The sequence below is a fragment of the Pocillopora damicornis genome, chromosome 4 (assembly GCF_964200805.1).
Source record: "Pocillopora damicornis chromosome 4, jaPocDami1.2, whole genome shotgun sequence".
Taxonomy (NCBI): Eukaryota; Metazoa; Cnidaria; class Anthozoa; order Scleractinia; family Pocilloporidae; genus Pocillopora; species Pocillopora damicornis.
The window spans coordinates 2,609,431-2,634,934 of record NC_142673.1 but is presented as its reverse complement, the minus strand read 5'-3'; the positions used below and the strand labels follow the sequence as shown (position 1 = coordinate 2,634,934).

At 37.9% G+C, this 25,504-nt stretch overlaps 3 protein-coding genes and 1 long non-coding RNA gene across 4 annotated transcripts; 2 read left to right on the top strand and 2 right to left on the bottom strand.

Annotated features, from left to right (window-relative positions):
- Positions 1-156: 156 nt before the first annotated feature.
- Positions 157-10,230, bottom strand: LOC113665292 (calcium/calmodulin-dependent protein kinase type IV). The gene is made up of 11 exons (XM_027180964.2): positions 9,422-10,230; positions 9,144-9,222; positions 5,626-5,691; positions 5,429-5,511; positions 4,209-4,281; positions 3,768-3,806; positions 3,335-3,464; positions 2,556-2,631; positions 1,749-1,869; positions 1,409-1,489; positions 157-857 (listed from the first exon to the last, which is right to left on the bottom strand). The coding sequence occupies exons 1-11, from the start codon at positions 9,499-9,501 to the stop codon at positions 726-728; spliced, it is 960 nt and encodes a 319-aa protein (XP_027036765.1). The 5' UTR covers positions 9,502-10,230; the 3' UTR covers positions 157-725.
- LOC149046468 (uncharacterized) lies at positions 6,826-7,423 on the top strand. Its single transcript, XR_016185746.1, has 3 exons — positions 6,826-6,942; positions 7,128-7,195; positions 7,281-7,423. It is a non-coding gene; the product is annotated as an uncharacterized LOC149046468 (long non-coding RNA).
- Positions 10,231-11,548: 1,318 nt separating the features above from the next.
- LOC113665289 (OTU domain-containing protein 7B) lies at positions 11,549-17,091 on the top strand. Its single transcript, XM_027180960.2, has 2 exons — positions 11,549-12,129; positions 13,667-17,091. Exons 1-2 carry the CDS (start codon positions 11,709-11,711, stop codon positions 15,571-15,573), a joined length of 2,328 nt encoding a protein of 775 aa, XP_027036761.2. The 5' UTR covers positions 11,549-11,708; the 3' UTR covers positions 15,574-17,091.
- Positions 17,092-22,068: 4,977 nt separating this feature from the next.
- On the bottom strand, positions 22,069-24,202 carry LOC113665294 (uncharacterized). Its single transcript, XM_027180965.2, has one exon. The coding sequence runs from the start codon at positions 23,394-23,396 to the stop codon at positions 22,659-22,661; it is 738 nt and encodes a 245-aa protein (XP_027036766.2). The 5' UTR covers positions 23,397-24,202; the 3' UTR covers positions 22,069-22,658.
- Between the last annotated feature and the right edge of the window lie 1,302 nt (positions 24,203-25,504).

Below are 25,504 nucleotides of genomic sequence, written 5' to 3'. Positions count from 1 at the left end.
AGGTTGTCACGACCGCTTGCTGGTACCTATATTCTCCTGTGAAGGGAGGGGAACTGTGAGAGTAAACTGTCTCGCCCGTAACACAGCTCAGTGACCCAATTTTGCGCGCACGAAACTACCAGACTGAAAAAACAACACAAACACGAAACTGGAGACTTATATAGAAGAATCTTTCAGCGACCAATTTAATGTTAGTTAAACTGAAAGAACGTTTAATAAAGCAATCATATCAAGTTTGTTTGATTTCATTCAATGAGCTTTAGATTTGTGTATCTCCATGTGTTTCGGTCACAGAACGTCACAGAAACCATGTGAGAGATTCAAATAGACTCTGACTAAAGGGAATAATTCTATTGAACAGTAAATTGAAGTATTAAGACAGCGATTTTCTAACCTGCAGGTACTTTTGCCTGTAATCCTTGTCTTTTTGGTAGTGTCAGTTATATTATTTTGAAAAGTTCATTTTAGATTTGAATTTATGTTACTAAATGGCAAACAAAAAATCAGTCGGGATAAAAAAAGAAAAAAAAAACATCTTATAAAGACTACGAAAAACAAAAAATTCCAGATATATGCAGCAACGCTTACACATGCTTTCACAAAACTGAAAGGTGCCTGAACTATTTCCTTCGCAAAATTGTTCGTCGTAACTCTGGAACATTAAGTAAAGATATATGTTTCACGACCGTTAGGTTCCAAGCACAGCTTCCCATAAGCAAGACCTATTACTTCGATTTGAATGCACTAGTTAATGCCATTACGCCGATCATTCCTCCTTTCAGCTTTCGTCTGGCATTAAATTCGTTCAATTTGTCGAAGAACGTCTGGTCCATTTTGTCACGTTTAGCACCCTTGCCCTAGGAAGGACACAACCAAAGTAAAAGGTTTGAGACACCACTACAACACAACTGTAATTTTGCTTCTATCGATGAGCCTTCCACAGCCACTTACATGTAGCTTGACTAGCATTCGCTATCTCTAAACGGTTGTGTTTTCTCTCCTTTTTTTCTCATTTGTAAAATCTGAAGAGCGTAATTAAAAGGTTGATTGAAGGCTTGAATTATTGATTGACATGGTCATAACTTGCGTGACACATCTGCATGGTTACGGGGTCACGCAACTACGTAGAACGGTCAATTTGAAGTTTTGAACAAGACAGGAATCGAACAAAGTGAAACTTAGAAATATTGTAGTTCTCGAAATAATAATAAAAATAAAGGTTTGAAAGAAACCAGGCAAAAGCCAAGTTTTACACAACGACTTGTAAAACTCGCTTGATCCGGATCCTATGATGTGGGTGGCTTAGGCAAGAAGTACCAAACTATCTCCATTCCCCACTCTACCTATCACAGCTATGCTGTTTTCTCGTCGTCAAATACGCCGTTCTAATCCACTACTACGGGCTTACCTGTACCCAAGGATGTTCTAAGCATTGTCTTGCTGTCAACCTCTTACTGGGGTCCAAAACTATCAACCTGCTGACAAGATCCTGTAGAAAGGCAAAGGTAAGCAAGTAATGGTTTGTAATCTTGCAAAAAGGCGTTATTAGGGGATTCTTTTCCAGTCTTAATATTGGATGGGCAAATTCCGTGAACATTTTTCTTCTCTTGTTTTCCACAGACAGAAAGCCAGTAACAACTTTTAGGAAGACAAAGTACAGCAATTAACTTCAGAATGATCCGTTATATAAATCCGTTTTTTAACTACGCTTCTTTAAAAAAAATGCAAAAGTATTACACTAAACCAACCTTTGCATTTTCTGAAACTTCATCCCACCATGGAGTAACAAATTCATAATCGCATTTTAAGATCCTTTGAAACATCGCTTGATCACCTCGTTCATCGTAAAAAGGCTCAAAACCACACAACCTTCAGGAGTGAACAATTCACAAATCTATTTCATGTTTAACAATTCAAAATCAAAGAACCTTCAAACAGCTACTATAAGTGAGAAATATTTTAATTCATGGTTAACACTTTGGCCTCCTGGTCAGGAGGTCAGGATTCAACACCTGGCCAGGTCAATGTGTCGTGTTCTTGGGCACGACATTTTACTTTTATACGCAGGAGTATAAACGGGTATCAGCAAATTGCCAGGGAAGCCTGATGAAACGCTGAGGTGGTAATGTTGCGATGAACTAATATCCAATCCAAGGAAGAGTAGTGATACCCCTTCTTGCACCATGCTAAGGAAACTAGGATAATTAAGCTCTGGGTTACATATATCTGCAGGTAAACTTATAGAAAGTGCTGCCTATAGCTTGAATAACTTTCTTACCCAGTCCCTCAGCAGCCAAGCAGTAACCCATGGGTGAAATAAAGATACAATAAAATTAAAATTCAAATGTTAATCACTCCTTGCATCATACTTCAATACATTCCATTATTTTCAGAGGGAGTATTCTTCGCTGCCTGTTTTTTTCTTCTGTAATTTAATATGTATTCGTTAGTGTTCTTCTTACTTAATGGAAACTAAATGTCACATCTAAATTACTTTTTTCACCAATAGAATGGGTGGTGACAAGTTTTTTGGGAAAAGATTGTGCATTACTCACAGTATATAAGCAATAACACCAACAGCCCACATGTCCACTTTAGTGTCATATTGTTTGCCCATAAGAACTTCAGGAGCTGAAGAAAAATTGAGAAATACACATTTACTAAAAGTAAGTTCCTACAAGTCAACATGTTTAGTTCTTGGGCAGATAGTTTCAAGGAATCAATCACAGACTGCTTTTTTGTTGGCATTGATTCAGCACAACAAGAACTTCTGAGGTACACATTTACATTTGATATCAAATGCTATCCTTGGAATTTCCACTGGCAGCCTACTTTCTTAGCTACCACCCTGGCTAGCACAGTTTCATTACATCATCTACAAACAAAGACTTCTCTACAAATGGGAGAACAATCATACCTACAATCAATAGTTTTTCAGCAAGTAAAATTTATAATCATTGGATAAGGTTGTTGCAGGATATCAAGAATCATTGATGCACTGGTTACTGCTGTGCTGGCAGATAATGTAACCCAAGACCCTGTTGATTCTTGATGTAAGATTTATGTTCCACTACATCTAGAATGAGATACCAAAATTTAAAATTTAAGGGGTAGATGCACCAACCCCCCCCCTTCCCCCCCCCAACTCAATGGAGAATGTAAGTTATGTGAACATGAACAAACATGGTTTGAACACAAGTTTCAGTGGAAGGAGGACAAATAAAGTGTGCAATAAGGTGAATCAGTCTCTGGATTAGAATAAAAATTTGTCTTCAGCAAGTAGACTTAACAATAAGAAATATCAAACAGTCATAAGATCAACCTGTTTACTAACCACAGTATCCAGGGGTTCCACACACTGTTGCTGTATTGCACTGTTCACCATAAAGCATCTTTGACAACCCAAAATCCGCAATTTTCAAGTCTGAGGTTTCACTTTTGTCAGCGTACAAGAGATTTTCTGGCTTAACACAAAAAGAAGTACATCTAATAAGCATGGTAAAAAATGGCAGAAGTATAGAACTCAATTGCTTAAAAACATATGAGAGTGTTTGTCAGTTTATGAGTATTAAAGATAGACCTACAGGAGGTTAGAAAAAAAATGTTTCAATGATTTGAAAATAACTAACATATTTTCATAACACATGTTTATAAATAAATGTAAATGTACACATAAAGTTCAACACTTTCCCAAGGTATTTGTTACAATCAATCTATTGTAGAACAAGTAACTAAAAAGGACCAGAAGATTTTAATTCTTTTGTTACCTTAAGATCTCTGTGAATGATATTGTGACTGTGAATAACCTGAAATGCAATGCATACAAAAGAAAATTCAATATCTTTGATCAATATTTATCAAGTCTTGTAAACACAGTAACATTATTCTCTGAAATTAAAGCTGCAATAAATTTGCATGACTGCACATGGTGCACTTTTTGATGGAGTACTGCAAAACTCAACCCAAATAACAGCGCTTGATCAGAACAAGGGAACATCCAGGTAAAGCCAATGAGAACTAAAAATAAAAACAAGCCACCTAATCCCAACTGGTTTCAGTTTTGCTTCCTATTAGCAGAGAGAATGATGTGAGTCTTCTAAACAGCCACAGACTAAACAAATAATAAGGAGTTACAATTTCAGATTTTTTATGACACTCACTTAAAAATTAAAGAAAACAATAAAATCGTTACATTCTTCTACACTTACTTCTAAGGCACAACATATTTGTCTGACTGCATCAGCTGCATCTTTTTCTGAATAATAACCCCTTTCCACAATTCTGTAAACAATATACAAATTAGAGAAAATTAAAGAAGAATCATGGGAAGAAGGAAAAGTTCTTTGTTACCCCTTTGGGATGAAAAGGGAACGGAAATGCAAACAACTCACCCAAGGTCTATGAAAGAAACAGAAAATCAAGAAACAGAAAATCAACTAACATGGAAATAAAGAAAAAAAAATTGTTTGGCAACAACCCAGGAAAGACCAAGGTAGTGAGCCAGTGTGGAACAGGATCATCAGGTTGCCCATATTTTCTTCTTTGTCTCACTCCCGCGAGGCAAAATGAATGGCATATTTTTTCTTTATTAATGACAACTAGGCTCAAAATTTACCATCTTACTTATTCTGTGCTTAAGATTCTTCGTAACGATGGATAATAACACCTTTTCATCAACCCTTGTGGCAAATATGTGTAGATGGTGGTTTTGCATCCGTTTTGTTTTGCTGCTGCTGCTGCCCAATACTTCAAGATACTCACAAACCCACCAGTCTTTCAGGAGACTAAGTGGCTGGTGATGGCCTTGTGGCCATCATGAAAAGCACTCAGGATTAGCCACAAATCACTGAGATTTGACATCGAAATGACCATACCAATAATGACAGATCACAAAAAGTTGCACTGATGCCTCCGTCCCTCTCACCAAAATGGGACCATGTTAATTGCACAGCAAATCAAAGTGCTTGATGCACATTTTAGGCTGTTTAAGTGTTTTATCACTGGCAGGGAGATTTTCGACCATGCAGCCATCAAGCGTGATGAAGGGAACATCACTTCCCTAGGGGAATATAGGGGAATATGTGGGTATGGGGGTATGGGGGCATGCTCCCCAGGAAAATTGCAGAAAAATGAAATAGCAAAGTCATGCATTCCTATATTCTGAGCGAAAATTTCCACCATAGGAAAGTGTTTGAAGGGAGTACAAAAGGAACAAGGAGTTCATACGATAAATGATACACAGCAGGATAATTAATTTAATAGGGATTTCACTAAAGTAGCAGTTTGCTTTCTCAAAATCAACAGTTTAAATCAGAAACCTTAAATGCATGAGGAAATATAGCTTCAGAGTGAGAGCATACAGGATTAAATTTGTTAGCATGAGTCTCAAAATCATTGCGTGAGAGCTCTGTGTACTGACAGCCCTCACCTTTCAAACAGTTCACCTCCAGTCACAAGCTCAAGGACCATGTAAATATGTGTTGGCGTCTCAAACATCTCATGTAACTTTATCTAACAAAAGGGGAATGGTGAATGATTTCTTAAATACTCATAATTTTGATGAATTTATAGGAGAGATAAATGTATTTCTTATTAATAATTAAGCAAAAGGTACAATATACTTACAATATTGCAGTGTTGTTTCAGGTGTAAGAGGATGTCAATTTCAGTAGCAATTATTTTTTGATCAACCTAGTAGAAATGAAAAAATAAATCAGGATTCCAAACTCCACATTCTTACAAAGTTGTTATTTGACAACCTTAAAACAATAGCATGGTTTCCCAGGGTAACCTTTGGGTTGCCAGATAAGGAAAGACTCTTTCGGCAAAATTACATTACTCACTTTACTGTTAATCATGTCGCATGTCTTTGAAGTAAATAGAAGTGTCAGCTTTATGGATGGAATTCATTTTTTTGAGATTTTGCACACAATATCTCAAGATGCAATACTGTGGTAACCAAGGTGAAAGAGGCAAGCTTTTATCTGAAGAAACCACAGAACATGAGTAACATTTCATGAAAATGCTTCTTTCACTTTGACTTCAGACCATAAAAGCAAGTTCTGAAGACATAGCATGTTGCTAATTGACCACTGAGGACAGGTCATCATTGTTAACTTATGCTGCAAATTTGGTGGTGAAATTATTTTCTCATTGCCATGGTGACCAAAAAAAGTCCCAGTTGTAAATTAAGTAAAGACATGCATCTACAGGCCACAGGGAGGTGTTGCTAACATCAGTGTGGTTATACTTAGCATTGATTACTTGCCCATGGTTACTTTTGAGGACAAAAACTCTCTTGATTAAATAATAAGAAGAGTCTTTAAATTGTGAAAATTCTCTAATGTGATCATAACTTTTTTAATTTCCTGTTCTTAAAAATTCTGCAAAAATTAATTCAACAAGATGGACATGTGACTGTCTATAAACCCAGACATGGCCCTTGAAAATTATTTTCTATAAACATATTAATTAGACTTAAATGAGATATAAATTCGCAGCAAAACCAAACACAAAAAGATGTCAAGTATTAAAGAATAATATACCACATGAATGTCTATTCCAGTTATCCAAAAAAACATTTTTAATTGGGATAACTGCCTATATCCTGTAATAAATATGAAATGAAAACCATCTGTGGTCTGGAGAATATTCATATGAACCCTAATCCCATAAAAACAGACATCTAGGTGATATTGAAAATGTTCTGTAATTAATATGTCTGGGTACAAAGTTCTGCCAAAGGTTTCATGCTTGGTATCAATATCTTCTCAAAATGAAAGGAAAAGAAGAAATACGTACTGTAATTGTTTGTGAGGTTTCAATTATATATAGACTTTATGCAAGTAGCCGAAACAGACAGCCACTAACTAAGTCTTGGCAATGTAAGAAACTGTGGTTGACTAACTCAGAGCCACAGGAGTAAAGAGCCAACAAATATAGGTTGGAAGCTTTTGACTCCTGGATTTTTTCCAACTAATGTATTTACATCTCATTTGAGGCACTTCCAAAGCATTCCTAGCCAAATTTATTCAATAATCTTCTCAGAATAGTGTTGAAAAATGAAAATATACTACTTTTACCACCATAATCTAGTTTTTAAAATAGCACATTTTTTTTTTTAAAAGGAGAAAAATTGAGTCATCGACAGTGATGAGAACTACAGACCTTCCGGCCTTTGGTTGCTGAATAACAAGTAAGGCGTTCATCGATCTTTAGATATAGAATTTTAACTACCTCCTCTATCTACTTATTTTTCTTACACTGTAAATCTTTTTCAGAAAAAAGATTTTGGAGAGGATGAACTTAGGAGCATCAAGCTAAAAAAAGAAATAAATGACACCGCTGCATACGAACTGGATATCCAACAGTATGAGTTTGCATGTACACGTCAAACATGACCAAAGTCCATGACCACCACCTTTACAAAATTTATGTTAAGTTTACTTTTATCTTTGAAAAACTTTCCTCCTAAAAAGGAGCACCAAACATCCTCTTAGAAAGCTTTGGACTTTGGATTAGCTAGCCTCATCCTTAAACCCTCAGGAAGAGACAAAAAAGAAGTTCCTCCTAGCTTGGAACATCAATACTTTTTCATGCAAAAAGTTGAGGTGGAGAAAAAAATATATCAACTGATGGACCCTGTTTAATTTCCTCCAAATTCTCAGGGTTAAAATTATAAAAGAGGTATGGCAGACATTGTGGAGAATTAATTTTAAGATCTTAGGAATGAAAGAGTTAAAATTTTGATTCAACACCAAATTCAATTTTTACAGGAAAGAGTAAAAGTTCAGCAAGAAATCAATCATTTTGTTTTACTTAAAATACTCTTACCATAATTGTACATTTTTCACTGTGAGTTCAAGCAGTATGCAAATAAAGCTAAACAAATATATCTCCTTCACATATCAAAAACAATAGCTGGGAAATTAAACCCATGCAGTGCATAATACTAAGGCACAGAAGATGTAAATAAAGGTTGATGCATAAATATTCACTAATTATTTATCTCACTTTTGTCAGATTCTTGAACAGACAAGAAATTAAACCCTTGCTTTGTGAATCAAGGGTTTCGAGTAGAGCTCAATAATGGGGTGTTGATTTCTCATTTGTTAAAAAAAGAAGAAAAGAGTTTGCATTCTATTTAAAGAATTCAATAAGTCCCTTTGATCGATAGCCTTGCAATTCTATAATATTGGCCTTTTCAAAAGTGATATTATACAAGATCTGTAGAGCTCCAGCTAATTTTGTTTATCTCTGACATTGCTTCACTTCTAACAATATTTAATCTGGCATGTCTAAAGAAGGAAGTCTCATAGGTCAGGTATAAAAATTAAACTACTAGCATCTTTCCTTACTACCGAAGAACGATGACAAGGAAAACACAAATTCGCCACGTAAACTCCACAATTGCTATTGATGACGTAGAGGACGATCATTGAAATATTTCAACAAGTGCTGGCGTTTGAACTATTCAAGAAGCAAATGTACTTAAGATTCTTAGTGCTTTCAATTAGAGAATAATAACGAGCTTATACTGCAATGAGGGTAGCAACTTCAAAGACGCTCATGGGATGATGTTTACAACTTAACCACACGCTGCAGCGCTCGAGGTTCTTCGTCGACTACGCTTTCATTCTTAAGATCAAAGATCGATGGATCTGATTTTTTTTCCCATCACATTTAATTGGTATACAATAATTGTCTCAACTTGTTTAGTCTAACATTGGCTCCTTAGCGCCGATATCGGAAAAAGGTTACAGTAGATGGTTTTAACATTTTAAAGTTACAAATAGAAATTTATTGTTACGTTTTACAATAAAGGAAAAAAACTTATACCTTTTACATACGAGTTCTACACTTTGCAGAAATCTAAGGAGCTTAAAAGGCTTACTTAAGTACCAGTGGGATCCTTTCTGAGACGAAAGTGTGCAAGTTTATAAATATAGAACCGCGATGACATGGCAACTAACTCGCCATAACTACCGCGTTCCCCGCTGTTGAACACTTTGACAGATAAATTTGCAAATGCAGCTTTGCATACACAAACATAGCGAGAAGCCGAACGCTGCCGGAATGATTCATAGGTGTTCAATCTTTCAGGTGTGCAAAATAGAAAACGAAACCCTTAAGGATTCACTTACTGTTCTGGTTATTATCTTAATAGCGTAATCTTTCTTGGTCCCCTTGTGCTTGCCCATCTTAACCACAGACGAGGCTCCTCTAAAAATGAAAACAACACAAAAATGAGCATTCGAAGACTCGATCGATCAACGCGAGCATACATGCGAAATGTTGCTACAGTTTATTACTAAGGACAACCATATGCGCTGAGTACCCTGTCAAAGCGAATTACCTGTACTGCAAAATCGAAAGGCCGTAGTTGAACGAAACAAAACACTGCACAAACGGTTCTACGTACCTTCCTAGCTCTCCTTCTTGGATGTTATAATAATCGTTGATATCTCCCTTTCTGGAGTGTTTGAACAATGTCTTCGCCATGTCTGAATGCGAGTTGAACTCTCCCGGTGCGGATGCCAGCCACGGATAAAGCTCGCCCACTGTCTACCGACTTTCAGTGAAGAGCGAACTATTTGGAATCAATTAACGATTAACCAAAATCTTCAGCTGCCACAAGTTAATGAAAAGATTCAGTGACGTCACAGGTCCTTCCGGGGGTTCGCCCTGATCGGTTCCTGGAACAATTTCGTCACGGTGATAAATTGATTTTATCAATCTATTTCTCGTTTTCGATAATGCTCAAATTTATATTTCTCCAGATGCTAGTTCCCTTTTTGTTGCTCTCAGCGACTGTGTTATTCGTTCGCGTTCCTCTCTAATAAATTCTCTTGACGAAACTTCACCTTACCTAGCCAGTGTGGGCTTCACGATTTTTGTTTATGACGAACTTCTGTATCGACAAGATCGGCCTCTTGAAAGTAATTAACAGGATAACATAAATATTTATGCAAACATCGGATTACAAAAGTTGATGATGTAATGAAAACACAACAAAGTAGGAAATGAGCATCTTGAACATGTTTGAGTCCTTCGCCCCTCTCTGTGTCAGCTCCACATGCATTCTTCGCGAAAGCTTAGAAAAGAAAACAGAATTGTCCAAATATATGGAAGAAATTTTTAAACAAGATCGTTTCCAACCTTCTCGATTTATCCTAAGAGGTCATATTCATTTCATGTAGACCTATCGATCACCAATATGCATATTTATTGGTAAATATGGATGAAAAAACTGTGCTCAATATTTTTCAGGAAGTGTGTCCCCTCATGATTTTGTAATCATTCGACTGTAATCTTTTTTGCCGGAAATTTGTCAGCACACCTAGGGTGTGTCAGACAACGAGCATTTCTAAAAAATAAATGATAAATAAATTACCCTAAGGCCAATTATTGTGCATATTTCCGGTTTGGTACCAGCGAAACACTAGTGAATTTTTTAGCACAGTGTTTTTTATTCTTTAACAACATTACACTGCACTTTTCGTGCTTGACGAAAGGTTAGTTCCCAGACTCCTCTCAAGCGAAAATTGAGTTGGTAGCACCGCAGATAACGAGACTTTGCTTCTGTTTCTATCTCTTTCTTTGTCTGCTTTGAACTAATTTAAAGCAATTGATTTTTAAAAAGGTTATCAAGCTGTGATGGTAGGGATCTCCTGGATGTGCTATTTGATTAGGAACTTGTATTTTATTCAGATAATATAATATCGATAACGAGGTGTGTCAGATCAAGGGGAGGATCTGGTGATGTGGAATTCTCCGCCATAATTCTTTTAATGATAGGATCATACGTTACTATTCAATATGAAGTACCCGTAATCATATTTTAATTTGTCTTGGAAATATTCCTTGAATTGTTTAAGCCAGAATGAAAAATTGAGTTTTAGAATCAAAACCTGTAAACATCTATCATTAAATTAATGGATCTACTCCTGTTATGGCTAAGCAACCAGGACTTCCATCGTTTAATCAACGAAATACAACCAAAGTGTGATAGCTGACTCATTTTTTGTTGTATTTTTTTCAGTTGTGATTTTGCTCTATGTTGTTTGTTTTTCTGTTTGTATTTGTGGTATGAACATAAATTTAATTACCTCGTAGTATCACATTACGTGATGGTCATGAATCCAGAGAGGGGGAGAAATATGTAGATTTCCACCAAAAGGTTATTGATACATTTTGGAGGCATTAAATCATTTTTGGGGCTGAAGGAGAAATATTTTTCGGAATATTCGATAACCACTACTAGGTAGAAATTGGGTTTAGACGTAAACACGTTTAAAAGATAGAGATCTCATACAAACTTTGGAAGTTACCCGTCATGTTAACAGAGAGGGAACTAATCTTCGAGTTTGATAAAGAAATGTGGTTTTTCAGGGAACCAAAAAAAAACTTGTTTGAAGCCCGATTGTAAGAATATGTGCAAGATCACTTTTGCTCGACTTTGGGTCAAAAATTTTCCTCAATCCTATTTATGGAAATGTTCAAAATTTGAAAATTTATTTCTGCGATTTTTCGAAACCCCCACAAAGACACAGTGAATCGTTGTGGGGGAAATGAAGATGAGGAAACTGGGCACTAAAAAGAAATGAAATCGATGATTGTAGCGAAAGCTAAATGAGATGATGAGGTTTGTGTCATAGGTTTTTTTTTAAATTTAAATTATTTGTCAGTGACTTGTACTGCTTGATGCAATGGATGACACTCTGAGTCAGTTCATCGCTCAGACTGGGATAGATCCGAGCTTAGCGAGAGACCTATTAGAGAGTACAAATTGGAATGTTGACGAAGCGCTTTCAGCTTTTGAAGCGCTTTCGCTTGGCTCTTCAGCTTCATGTACGCAAAGCAAAGGACAGTGTGGTGATGATAGTCATATTGCGAGTGGAAAAGGCAAACGTGGGCTGTCGATGGTTAATGCCGATATCGTTGGAGAAGCTAGGCATAAAGTGATAGAAGACAAGGTGCCGGGTACAGACGAGAGATACGAAAGATTTGAGGAAATGTCCGATTTCACTTTCGTTTTACCAGATTTGTCCAACTTCCCAGAAGAATTAAGCGACTTCCTCCGGAGAGACTTAATTGAAACCTCAGCTTTAGTCGCTTTGGAGCAAGCAGGTAAACTGAAATCATGACTTATTTCCTTTTTTGCGGGAAATGATGCCAAACTTACCAATTTGTGAAGAAAGCGCAAATGTAAACAGTAAGGCAGGCTTACTTCGGGGTAATTAATTTCATTCCAACACATTTGTAAGCTTTGGAAAGTTTAAAAAAGTCTGTTTGCATCCTCTCAATTTTTTCATTCAAGTTAAGTCACACATCGAAAGTTCAGATTATGTAGTACGACTTCGATGCTTTTCATCTTCATAGGAGAAGCTTGCTTTTCTCCATAACTCGATCGTTACGGGACTTCTGAGATGTGGTTCCTCGTGACGAGTGCTGAGAATTTTCGAATAATCAACGACAAAATGTCTTTTGATTGCCCTTCTTAGAAGAGGTTAAGGTGTTTTTGGACTGAGAGGAATGCTTCACTATTGAGACCAAAAAATGTTATGATTTAAGGCCAAAATGAAATCTTAGGTTGCAAGACAAAGCAAGCAGTGCTATTAGGGAAGATACATACATACTTTATTGAAACTCCCTTCAACAGGACTTTTCAGTCAGAATGTTAACTATCAGTTAATACTGGTAATTAAGAAAACTGATTAAAACTAATTTAATTAAATTCCAAATATATTCAAAATATATTCAAAATCATAGGAAGATAGGCCCATTTATGTTGACAGCCATATTATTATATACAGTAACACTTTGGTGGATTAAGAATTAGGCACTATAGTTGTTTAAAAAAGTTCTGACCCATGGTAACTGAGTTAGAAATGAGCTTTTCAAGACATTAACCATAAATCAGATCTTGATAGTAATTCTCCTTTCTTTAATGTCTGCCTTACTATTTCAATGATGTTAGTTTGGAGAGTCTGTCAGTAGATCAACTACTAATTTCCTTAATTGATATTTTCTCTTTTCTTATTACTTTTCTACTTGATATTGTCTTGATATTGTAGGGAGAAATTCTGTCTTGGTCTCTCATGAGAGTGATGGGATTGAAAGATTGTAGAAGTGTCTATTGACTATACCTTGTTCTAAAGTGTAGTACTGTAAATGTCCTTAACATTACCTTTTCACCTCACTACTCTAACAAGGAGCAATGTATTGCTTCTTTTGATTACTTTTTTGTTCCATCCCCTGAAAGCTGACAAAAATATCATAATCTCCCTGTGAAATCTCATTTTTGAACTCTTGTCTCCCTGCATGATATTTCAAGGTCTTTTGTGGCTTTTATATTATAAGTTAGAGTAAACCCTCTTGCTATGGCACTTCTTTTCTCCTTGTTCTTGGTTTGTTTGTTTGTTTTTTCTTATCTCTGAGGATTAACTTTGCATCAGGCAATTTTACAATGGTCTTCTCAGAAAGTGATGTAATTTAATAGGTGCCATTTGACACAACATGGTGAATGACATTTTCGTGGTACATCATCCTGCAGTATATCGCCCTTGGGCTTTAGTTAATTGAGTCAACTAGCAGTAACAGGTGATTTACAATGAACTTAGGCTATGCATACTTTGTTTACTGACTGTTTTCCATCTCTTCTCAGGACGGCTGAACTGGTGGGCTGATTCAGGTGTTTGCCAGCGTCTTTTGCCCCTGGCAACAGTGGGAGATGGCAACTGTTTGTTACATGCTGCCTCTCTGGGAATGTGGGGATTCCAAGATCGCCTCCTTACTTTACGCAAGGCCTTATATGATACACTTACAAGTCACTTGGCCAAAGGAGCTATTAAACGCCGTTGGAGATTTCAACAGTGGGAGAAAAATAAGGAGGCTGGTGGACTGCTCTACTCAGAACAAGAGTGGGAAGATGAATGGCAGGAGGTGTTACGCATAGCCTCTACACAGCGCCGACTGGATCATGAGCAAAAGGCAGCTACAGAGTGCAAAAAAGGAGGGGAGACAGCCCCAACTTTAGCCTCTATAGCTGAGAAGGAAAATGAGGATACGCATGACTCTGCCACAGCAAAGGATGCTGAGGATGTGGTTGACCCACCAAAAGCAGAACAAGATGGAAATGTTAAGAAGGATAATGAAGATCAGAGTGAGTCACCTGCACCAGATGGTTCAAAAGAAAAAATTACTGAAGAAACTGAGATAGGAGCATTTGAAAGCTTAGAGGACATTCATGTCTTTGTTTTGGCACAGGTTCTGAGACGTCCAATTATAATCATAGCTGACCAGTTTTTGTACGGATTTGGAGGGGAACCAATCGCACCCATTCCCTTTGGAGGGGTTTATCTTCCATTGGAGTGTGATCCAAGTATATGCATTAAAAGTCCATTGGTTCTAGCTTTTGATTCAGCGCACTTTTCTCCTTTGGTGCCTTCAGAGGAAAAGAAGGACTCTAGGAGCAATTCTGTGAAAGCCTCTGTGCCTCTAGTAGGACCAAACTATGATTTGCTGCCACTGCAGTTTTCCATGGATCCAGGAGAAGATTTTGTTTGGAGTGACCTGGATGGTGACTCAAGTGTGGCAAAGAACTTTGCATTAAGCATGGATGTAAAGCTAGAGCTTTTAAAGAAATATTTACGTGTGGAACTGATAAAAGTTCCTTGCACAAGCAAGAAAGACACTTCTGAAGACAACAAGGTGGCTTCCAAAGGAGAGAAAACAGTGGAGCCTTCAGGGAGCAAGGCTGATAGTGAAACAAAAGTAGACAAAAAATTGCCTTCAAAATCTGCTGAGAAGAAAGAGAAATCTTGGATTACTACACAGATCATGAAAGTGGGTGTGATGGCAGGAGTTGTGGGAAGTGTTGTTCACAACAATGTCTATGTTGCAAAATTACAAACTGACAAGAAACCAAATTACTATGACAAAATGATCGAAAACTATATTGGAACAGCAAAGCTCCGATTTGAGGAAGAGAAGAAATCCCTGGCAAAAGCTTCCAAAAGTTCATTAAACCCTGGAGAGAAACCACAGCCATGTATTAACCCTGGATGCCAACTGTACGGAACTTCTGCTACAAATTATCTTTGCTCTGGCTGTTTTAAAACTCAGAAATCTTACAGTGAGAGTGGTCGGTACCTTGAAAGCTCAGTGCCAAACAGGTCAGCTGTGTCAAATTATGACACTAGTGGAATATCAAGTTACCTACCACCTCCTTCATACTCTGCGTACGTTCCTTATGGGTATTTTTGTGGCAACACCATTGGAACACATGGCTTCAATACTCCTTCTACAGATCAATTGCCTTCATATAGTGATGCAGTGAAAAGTAGGGGCAATAGCACAGAATCTTCTTCGGTGTCATCTGGCTCAGTTGTCAAGCTTGAACCAAGTAATGGAAGTGACAGTACCTCAGGTCAGACAGTCATAAAGTGTTCCTCCGAAGACTGCCAGTTTTATGGCAGTCCAGAAAAGAAGGGATATTGTTCCACATGCTACAAAACATATCAAAAGTCGTTGAAGTATATGGCAGAAGAAAATGAGAACAAAAAATCTTAAGCTGTCTAAAATTAGTCTTGCTAACCAAATTTAGTCCAGAGGATATGAAAACTTAGTTGGTACTACATTCATCCTTTACTAAATCCTTAGATTTATTTGATACTTGTCCATTAATTGTTTACTAACTAAGTTTTAGGTCTGTATTGTATGTTACCGACTGAGTTTTTGCATGCAGGCCATAAATCTGAGCAGAAAAATTGAGCTTCCATAACTTAAAATACAAACTGATAAAACTAGGTTAGGAAAGATATGTATAACTAACATCTCTGGGTTAAAATATTGGGGTAAGATTTCAGTTTATTAAAACAGACTTGTGAATTTAGTGGCCTGACGGTGAAATACAGCCTCTCTAATTGACCAATCATAGCAACATACTACATGAGAGATGCATTAATGAAAAGTAGATTATTGCAGTTCTTAGCTATACCAAAGGAACAATTCTTGTGAAGTGGCCTAAGATCACATCCAATTTTTGGAGATAAACTAGGAAAATTGATTGAAATTGAGGGTTACAAGTAAACAAACCTCAAATTTGTTCTGCTGCTAATTTTTCCAAGTTTCCATTTCAAATTGAAAAAAATTTTACTTGGAAAAGTTCAAGTCATATCCAAGTGTTTCAAAGCTGTTTGCTCTTTACACACTGAATGTTAGAATGTTTACAAAATTGATTAATATAAGAATCAAAATGTTAAATTTTGTCATTTACCTAAGAAATATTTAGTAGAATATTTAGTAGTTATTTTAGATTTAAATTATTTCTATTTAAACCAAAAGGGTTGTAAAATTTTTCATCAATTTGTTTAGTTGATGCACCAGAATTTCAATTTCAACAGTGATGATGGTCAAGTTTTGAAGGCAAGTACTTTCATTGTAAATGTTTCTTGTCATTTTGGAATATTTCCTTGTTATTGAGACTAATTGAATGAATGACATGGAGATAAATTGATTCACACTGCTACTGTAAGGGTGATTCCTAGCATGTGGGTGGCCATGTGTGTTGTCCTTACTATTTTAAATCTCTGTTGTCCTTCATAGCTTTAGAAATAAAACCTTGATTTACAATTGATTTGTATCTCTAAGGAACTAGACAATTTAAGTCTCTGATTAATTGGACAAAAGTTAAACATATAATATATATTTAGAGATAAGTTGGATTAGACCAACTTTAGAGTGAGTAAGTATCACTGAAGCACGAGACCGCCCTACATCTCGTTTAACCATGATATTACCCACGCAAAGTGTTGATAGAAAACGAAATAAGTTTGGAAATGACAGCTAAATTTTTTCGAGCGTTCTATCAACCTTCAAAGTCATCAAGCTGCTAAAGTGATAGAACGAGTTGTCTATTGCTTTTATAAAATAACTATGAGTTTAGCGGTGCATTAAACGACAGATTTTTGACCAGTCAGGGTGCTCGTGGTATCTCAGTAGTTACTTGTTAAATCCTGATGATGCAGCTGCTACAAATGTGCCTGTTAGACATTGAATTAAATCTTTTTCTCCTAAGATGGGTCATTTCTTTGAGTGTTATCTGTTAATTGGCCTAATCTGTCTTCTTATGTCTTGTTTTGATGTGATGTCAGACAGTAAACAAAAGTTAAGATATCACGTCTTTCGAAAGTGACATTAGTATCCTTGGATGTCACGCGTGTCGGAAGGAGTTAAAGATAGTGCATTGCGTGACAAAACCGACAATGGCCGCGAATTAAAATGAGACAGTGTGACGTTTTAGGGTAATTTGACGTTATCAACTGGGTTGAAGACTTAAATTGGCCACCGTTTAGAGTTTCAAGGCTGAAATTTCGAGTGTTAGCCCCTCGTTAAGGCGAATGGAAGAGTTGTGGGTTGTGTGTGTGATAAGCTGCAGAAAATGGAACTACACTACTGGTCGGAACATGGTGACGAGAAAATAATTTTAAAAAATTAGTTGGATGAAGAGCTCGTTGATACATAGGGGGTTAACGGTGCCGATTTGAACGAGTTTTGCGGCTTTCCAAACTACGTAGACGTAGGGAAAGGCCGCAAACTGCAATATGCTGTTTGAATGATTAAGGAGATTAAAGTGTCTAGCGACCGGTTTGAATGCGTCTTTGTCATTTCTTTTTCCGCCGCGAAGGTGTCCTTGGAATAGGTCACCGAGTCGTCTTCCTGTTTCACCGATGTATAACTTTTTGCAATTAATGTGAGATGTTGGCTCCAAGATTCATACTGAGGATTAAAAAAAAAAGAATCACTCTCTTCCTGAAACGCAATGAAATTCTGCTTAGAATGTTTGGACAGTTCTGTTCAATAGTCGTGGACCTAATTCACCTATTAGCTGATAAAATCCGTTTAGTGGATTTGCAGGGATAATCTGTCGAGACATTATGTATCCTTAGCGTCAATTTGTTTGTGACCGGCGATGGTGGGCTGGTTATTTCGATTTGTCAGACAAGAAATGGACTTCTGCCGTATGACAAGTCCTGATTCAATGGATCGATCAGCCCTTATTTTTGTTAAAATCGCTTTGACTCAGATCGATTTTAACTTCCGTAACGTTGCTTTAAGAAACATTATCGAATCGACACGGATATATAGTCAATCTAAAAACCACACGCCAAGACAAACATCGGAAGTAACCTCAGTCACCTGCCAAATACAGCCCCATTCAAAATATTTACGGCGTTACAGTCTACCGTGTTTACCGATTTAAAGCCGCCATTAAATTTGCAAAAAATATATGACAAATACGCTCCCCACTCACACTCTCTCCCTCCCTCCCCTCGTAAGAAGCATGGAACTGTTCAATATCTTCTACGGTACAATTCTCGGCAAACAGTTTTCACTTTTAACTTCAGGTGAAATTTATAAATAAGAAAACCCCCTGAGCTATGTTGAAACTTCTCATTTGCTTGCCACGGAAGCTGACAGTCCTTCGTGGAAGTGTATTCGTTGATAGAAATAGACCCACCCAAACGAAAAAAAAAAGAAAAAGAAAAAGAAAACGTGATGTAACTGTAAAAAGGTGCGGATTTCCTTCAAAAGCATTTCCCACGTAATTTGCCATTGTTTCCTAGGTATGTCTTTTGTTTACTTTTAGAGGGCGGGTAGCTGAAATGATTCAACACATGTCTAACAGAAAGGAAGATCACCCCCGCAAAGAGAAACTTTCAGGCTTCCGTTTTCGGAAAATTGACTTAAATTTTGGAAGGATCACGCTTGGGTTTAATCTAAATGTAGTAACCTATTTCTCCACGCTCTGGTGAGTTTTGGAAATTTTTGGCGCCTATTTTGGGCGTGCAATGGGAGAACTTTCCAACCTTTTGCATTACTTGGATCAAAGGCGTTTATCGATTAAACTCGAAAAAGTAAAAATAAAAAAAATACATAAATAGCACGTATTAAATCTCCTGAAAGACTATTTTTAATGAACAGCAGCTGCAGGGTTGATGAAATAATAATTATTTTCAAAATAATTGGTGACAGGATAAACTGGTGACAGGATAACAAAATACTGCAAATTTTGAAATTTCCTATGTAATCGACGTTGTTTCATGCACTCGCAATCGATAGAAATGAAGGCAATGGAGCAGGCAGAAATTTTCTTTTCTCGCGGCTTTCATCCACTTGTGGCTCTGCTGAATTCTCTTAAAAGCGCCCGTTTCGGAGACAGCTGATAACCCGGTCAGAGGTTGAATCCCTAAGATCTTGCACGATCCACAGTTAGAGTATCACGCGATTAACGCCAGAACTATCACGAGTTTTAAAAACTCTAACTCAGAATTGAATAATAATATAGCTGTACGTTTCTCTGAGACTCAAAAACGTTAAATGGATAGAAAAATATATTTATATGTACTGTTACGTTGTCAGGGCCCTGGGTCTGAGGGCAGGTAAATTGAATAGGCACTCCCGGGGTCCGAAGCTACACAACTGAATTCAAATTATTTACATGTGACACATGTAGCGAATCTTAGTAAAGGAACGTTCCTTTACTAAAATTCGCTACATGTGTCACCTCACAATTTATAATTAGCAAGAAATTTCTAATTTGTCAATTATTCCAGTGGTGAACTGGTGGAACTACTAATACTAAACGCTACCAGCAAGTTGCATAAATATTTCATCACTTAGATGATTATCAACCGAGCTTTTTCTATTGACCAATAGTCTGCTTGCAACCAGGAGTCGATGAATGAAGGTTGATAGACTGCTGAAGCGAGTCTTGAAACGTTTGTATTTCCAGCTTTGGCCCTCCGTCGAAGCGCCGGCTAGCAAGCTGCTTCGAAACAAAATGGATGATTGTCAAGATTGCGAGATACGTGCTCATTCACTTTTCTAGCTACCGACGCAACACAGCAGTTCCGTCATGGACTTATTACATTAAAAATAAAATGGCCTGGTTCTTACCATGAAGCTTAAGGGAGTTAAAAAAAATTCCAGCTAAAACAAATTGAGTGAAAATTTGGACCCCACGTAGCTGATATGACTGCAATAAAAGCTCCACCAAATTTATAACAGCAGGCGATGATTTACCCTCATTGACAAAAGTAATCGATTTTTGATTAGTACAGACCAGTTTCGTCTTTCTATTTCGATTCTTTTTCCATTTTCTATTTTTTTTCTTTCGTTAATTGCCTTGGAAAACAAAGATTCCTGCATGGCAACGTCCTTCCTAAGGCTATTACAGCTAAAAAAATTGCAACTATGACTAGTTAAATTCATAATTATTGGACGGTTGGTCTGGCGTAATCAAAAATGTAATGAAACATTCGCATATTTTAAATTAAGAGAGCATTCATTCTCTATAGCTTATTTCAGCCGTCACAAACGTTGCTTAGAGCTTCGAAAATGTTACGCGTTCTACTTGTGCTAGAAGTAACCTTGATTATCTACCCTTTCTTTCCTTCGAATGGACTCGTTTAGAAAAAGGCCTGTCCACTTGACAAGCAAAACCGCTCGCTGAATTAAGCCACCTGTTGAATTCAGGTATACAAGGCTGTCCCAGGTGATACTTAATCATTCTCGCGCCTAAAATTTTTTGTTTGATCAATCAAAAGATAATTTGCACCTTCGCCGCCCTTTTACCAACCAACCGGAAGTGGACATAAAAATAAATCTGTGAAAACGCATTTCAGTGGTTTCCTAACACGTGTGTACTTTTAACATAAGAGGGCGATATGGCAATGAGAAGTTTATTTTCGTGTAGGACAAAGTTCGCCAATTTAAATAATGGATGCCTTTCAAGACAATGGAGATTTTAAAGGATAATGAAACTCGGCGCGTGGCAGCTGGGTTTATCAGTCTAGCACAATGAAAGGAACAATAGCTGAGAGTGGAAGAAAAGCACTTAATTGACATCGTGAAACTAGCTAGAGAAATGTAACGTCGTAGGAACAAGACTTCACCAACAAAAAGGGTTCGTTGCTTTACGTGGGTTCCCAGCGTCTTCTTGTTGTTAGGAATAATTAGGAATTCGTTGTAATTTGATTATAATTGAGCCATATTAAATATCGCGTTTGTTTAGTTCATTCAAATTCGGCAGCTGTTCGTTGCATAGAGACAACTAGGACAATTGTAAACTTAAGGTTGGGCCTAAAATGAACATTTCGTGTTAAAGGTTCCGAGCTTACACTCTTCGTTTTTTTTAAAGACTCAGAAAGCCGCTCAAATGTACCTAGCTAATTCTGTCAAGGGAGGTGTGCTTCTAACTCATTCATCTCTCTTGAGAAGGAATACTAGTCTGTGACCCATGAAGGACCTATGGGTTGCACTCATGGGGCAAATTGCTATTGTTCTGTCAGGGGTATTATATCCTCAGAAAACAAAACCCATAGGTTAGGATCGTCTTACAAATGCAACTGCTTGAACTTCTTAACTTGATTTTCAACTAGAGAAATCACTCTCTTTCTCATGAAGACTTTCCACCTCATCAAATTTTAACGCATCAGTGAGGAAGTGTCCAATTTGCCGCCATCGAAAAAAAAAATTGAAAACATTTCCTCAAATCACGTTAAGTGCCACCATTAAGATCGTAGAGTTCATGAATTTAAGTACTTCTCAATCTAAAATAAGGCAATTGTGTTTCATCCGACCCCATCATTCAAATCTGTTCTTAGTTCCATTCATGATCTCAGTAGTTGTTGTAACCACTCCTTAGATACATCCACTTGCCCTTGACATCTCGCAAAATTAGGAAAATTTGCATGTTCAACGAGGCCTAGAAAAGAATTCACTTCAGGTAAAGAAGAAACAAGTTCAGTGAGATGAAAAAGCCGATAGAGACCTAAATTACAGAATTTACCAGCATTGGTAACCTCATTTGAACAACGGCTTTGAATGGTAATATCTATTTCAAGCCGTATGCTGGTAGTTGTTTACAGAGGTTGCGCGCTTGATATTGCGTAAGAAGCCAAAGAAACAGGAATCGTGTAGGTCGACAGCAGTAAACAACTTCAGCTTTCATCAGTGACAGGCGATCGAGAAGAGGAAGATGTAAAAATTATTCACGCATTATTGTAATACAATCATAAAGGAAATTTTTATTAAAACATTCACCTCGGTGTGCGTGGTTTCTTGTCATTTCAAGTTTCAAACAAAGCGATCTAATGAAAGGTAGCCCGTGTTTATTCAGTCCAGCTGAATTTTAACACAGGTGTGTAACACGTTCGATTAAAAACTTTGTCGTTTACGGAAAAAAATTATTCATACTTTATAAAAGGGTGTAATGAACACCTTTTCAATCTACAAAATTACTTTTTTAATTCTGTAATGTCCAACATTAAAATTTACGATGAAATGAGCCTAAATCACCGACTATTGTTCCAAAAGAATTTAAAATCGATCGTCGATTGGACTGCGTTTTCGTAAACTTCTTAGAATATGTCAAATACAATTGTCTGGGAACAAAAGCAATTGAGGAACCTACTAGCTGAAATAACATCATTGGACTTCTATTATAAAATGTCCCCTACTGATTTTCCACATTATCACACAGTTTTCGCCGCAGAAATCGACCGGGAGACCATTCTTTGCAGCTGACACTAAAATTGCACGCGAACTCTCGCACAATTGTTTCTTTCAACGCGTACCCACCGCGTTCGACTTCAAAAGAACATTGGATTCGTGGGTCTCGCCAGTTCTTTGCGGGATTTCAATCCATGCGTTTTTGCGTGCTTCGAGAGATGATCACTCCTCATGAAACGCTTACTGCAGATGCCACAAACGTAGCGTTTCTCACCCGTATGCGTGCGATAATGCCGTGCGAGTTCGTCCGAGCGAGCAAATTTTTTCTCGCAGCCAGTCCAAGTGCAATGAAACGGGCGTTCTCCCGTGTGCGTACGGAGGTGTGCTTTCAGATGACTGCTCTTGCCGTATTTTTTATCGCAACCGTTGTAGTGGCAAGCGTGAATTTTCTTTTCCTGTTCGCTTCGCCTGCGTGAATTTCGGCGCCGGGTCTTTTGTTTTGGTTTCGTGGACAGTTCAGAGGGCGTGTCGTCGTTACAGTATCCTGTAACGCCACCATTCTCCTTCGGGGTTACAGCAGTCGCAAATTTTTCGCGCTCTGTTTCCTTGAACTGTACTCCGAAGCCGGCTCCTGCCTTCAGGTTCGATGTCTGATTCGTAGTGTTCCCAAGACATGAATGTTTCTTTATCAGCGAGCACTCTTCTTCCATCGAGGCCAGGATTTTCGCGAACATCAACAAAGGAGACGATGGCGTGTTCTCAGAGTGCACCGGCGCGGGTTTCTTCGGAAAAATTTTTGACATGTCGAGTAAACAGCGCGCCGCAGAAAGTGTATCAAGAGCCACGCTCGATGAAAAGAAAGCTTGAGTAGCCGCCATTACGCTTCAGACTTTACAAATCGACGCTGTTGGACACCAGATAGGCACACGCAATCCCCAACAAAATCACCGGTTAATTTTCCTCTCGATGATTCTCCGCTTTTTTACGACAGGAACAACTCTAGTACCTCACAATAGTAGAAGTCTGTGTCTAAGGTAAAAGGAAAGTCGAGCAAGAGCTCAAATTGATTAGATTAGCGCGAGAAGGACCACAGCTCTTGACGCGAACCAGCGTAGGAGGTTATGACCAATTCATGTGCGTATTCCCCGAGTTTGAATATTTGCGAGTGACGGCAACAGCTGGATTGGGTTGAAAGTGGGTTTTGTTTCCGTTCTCTGACAACAAAAGAACCGTTTCCGAGTTCGGGAGGCGTGGCCAACAAAATCCTGCTAAGCTAATTAATGCTAATCTCTGCACAGCCATTGGTCGCTACGTTCAATAACCGAAAAAGTACACGTGCTGAAAGTGACAAACATAAATATATATATTTTTATCCGACGACCTCTCAAGTGCCCCGGTTGAAATATCGGAAATTCAAATTTCCTTTGTTGAGTTGCCCTTTGATGGATTGCGGATTTCGGGTTGCGTGGTAGCGGAAGACGGGCGCCGATTGTGCTTCAAGAGAACAGCATCGTGTCCGTCGGTGTTTGCCACTCATTTACTTAGCGGATTTCGTGCAAAACAATTTTGTTTACACCTCAAAGAGAAGGCGTGAGCCACCGGTAACCCCCAAGGGAGACAAAAAAAAAAAGAGAAAGGGAATTTGAAATGGCTTCAATCATTCCTCCGACAAAATCACAGAAAGTCACACAACTAATAAATCATCTTGATGACTTTATAGTGGGCTTCTGCCAAAATTAAGAATTTAAGTTGCTGGTGGTTGTTCACTGGCCTACTTGTCCCTTTTGATTGAAGAAACCTCAAACTATGTCACGCCTACCTTGTTTATCATAATTGCCTTGCAGGTTAATAAACACCTTAGCAACCAGAGAACGGATATTTCACCTGGTGCAGGTCGGTGCTTAGAGGGAACAGTAGCACCCCTTTGTGTCGGCAACAGGGCAAATAGACCGCAAAAAATGTAATTCAACAGTCCGAGGAACAAATACAATTAAAACGTGGAATGCGATCAAGTGCGAAATCGAGCTGCACGTGGAGAAGCTTTTTAAAGAATATCATGATGGCAACTATGCACTCGCATATATTACCTAAGTGTCAGAGGCTAATCAGGGGACAACGCGACTCTAAAGGATCCAACCGAGTTCGATTTACACAATTAACCTTTATTTTCTCTTAACATACTTTGTCTTTGGGATCTACTTTGCTGTTAAATCGAGCTTAACGCCAGGGCTTTTACGCACATCAAAAACTCGATTAGTTCTACAAATAGCAAGCAAACATCGCTGTAGGTAAAATTTGGGCGTCGATTGTTATCTGCTGAAAATAATTGCATCAATCAGTCTGCCGCGGTTTGAGCATACAAACTTTGACATAATGCCAAAATGTCATAAATACGCCCACTAGTTGTGCGCAGGGAAATTAGTAAGTTTTTCGACTTCCTACCCACAAAATCACATATTGACCATTCACAAGTATCTAGGCTATAACACGTGCTTCATTTGAAAACTTTCACAATTGCACCGATCTCATAACCTTCACATGTTCACCATCCACACTTTTTGAGAGCTTGTATAAAGGGGTAATTGAAAATTTTGCGTCGCTAGGTTTCCGACACACCTATGCATCCATCACGCCACGCGTCTCACAGAGGCCAAGTTCATGCATTTTAAATTCTACGTGTTTATAAATGTTTGCATCTACTCGACCTTTGACAGCGTAAACGACTCGAGCGTCAGACATTTGCTTCATTGATATCATCGGAAGCATCAGCTCAGTCTCGAGTTAATAGAGCAATATGTGGGAATAAAGTAACCTTCGTAGACTGTACACGCAAATCGAGACAGTTCACGACTGTTGACAGTTGTCAACTGCGTATTAACACTTTTACCAACCGCGCAGCTGAGTGCAGCTTTTTCATGTCAAAACGTGACTAACTGGCCCCATTAAATTTTTTTTCGCCTGTTTGATTGTTTGTCCTTTTCCTTTT

Bases quoted from the DNA above. Each gene is read 5' to 3' on its own strand.
- LOC113665292 (XM_027180964.2), bottom strand. From the start codon at position 9,501: ATGGCGAAGACATTGTTCAAACACTCCAGAAAGGGAGATATCAACGAT. The intron at 1,490-1,748 runs GTTGGTTTAGTG...GCCTTTCTACAG, and splicing joins AAGTTTCAGAAAATGCAAAG to GATCTTGTCAGCAGGTTGAT. The intron at 858-1,408 runs GTAAGCCCGTAG...TGTCCTTCCTAG, and splicing joins TAGAACATCCTTGGGTACAG to GGCAAGGGTGCTAAACGTGA.
- LOC113665289 (XM_027180960.2), top strand. From the start codon at position 11,709: ATGGATGACACTCTGAGTCAGTTCATCGCTCAGACTGGGATAGATCCG. The intron at 12,130-13,666 runs GTAAACTGAAAT...ATCTCTTCTCAG, and splicing joins AGTCGCTTTGGAGCAAGCAG to GACGGCTGAACTGGTGGGCT.
- LOC113665294 (XM_027180965.2), bottom strand. From the start codon at position 23,396: ATGGCGGCTACTCAAGCTTTCTTTTCATCGAGCGTGGCTCTTGATACA.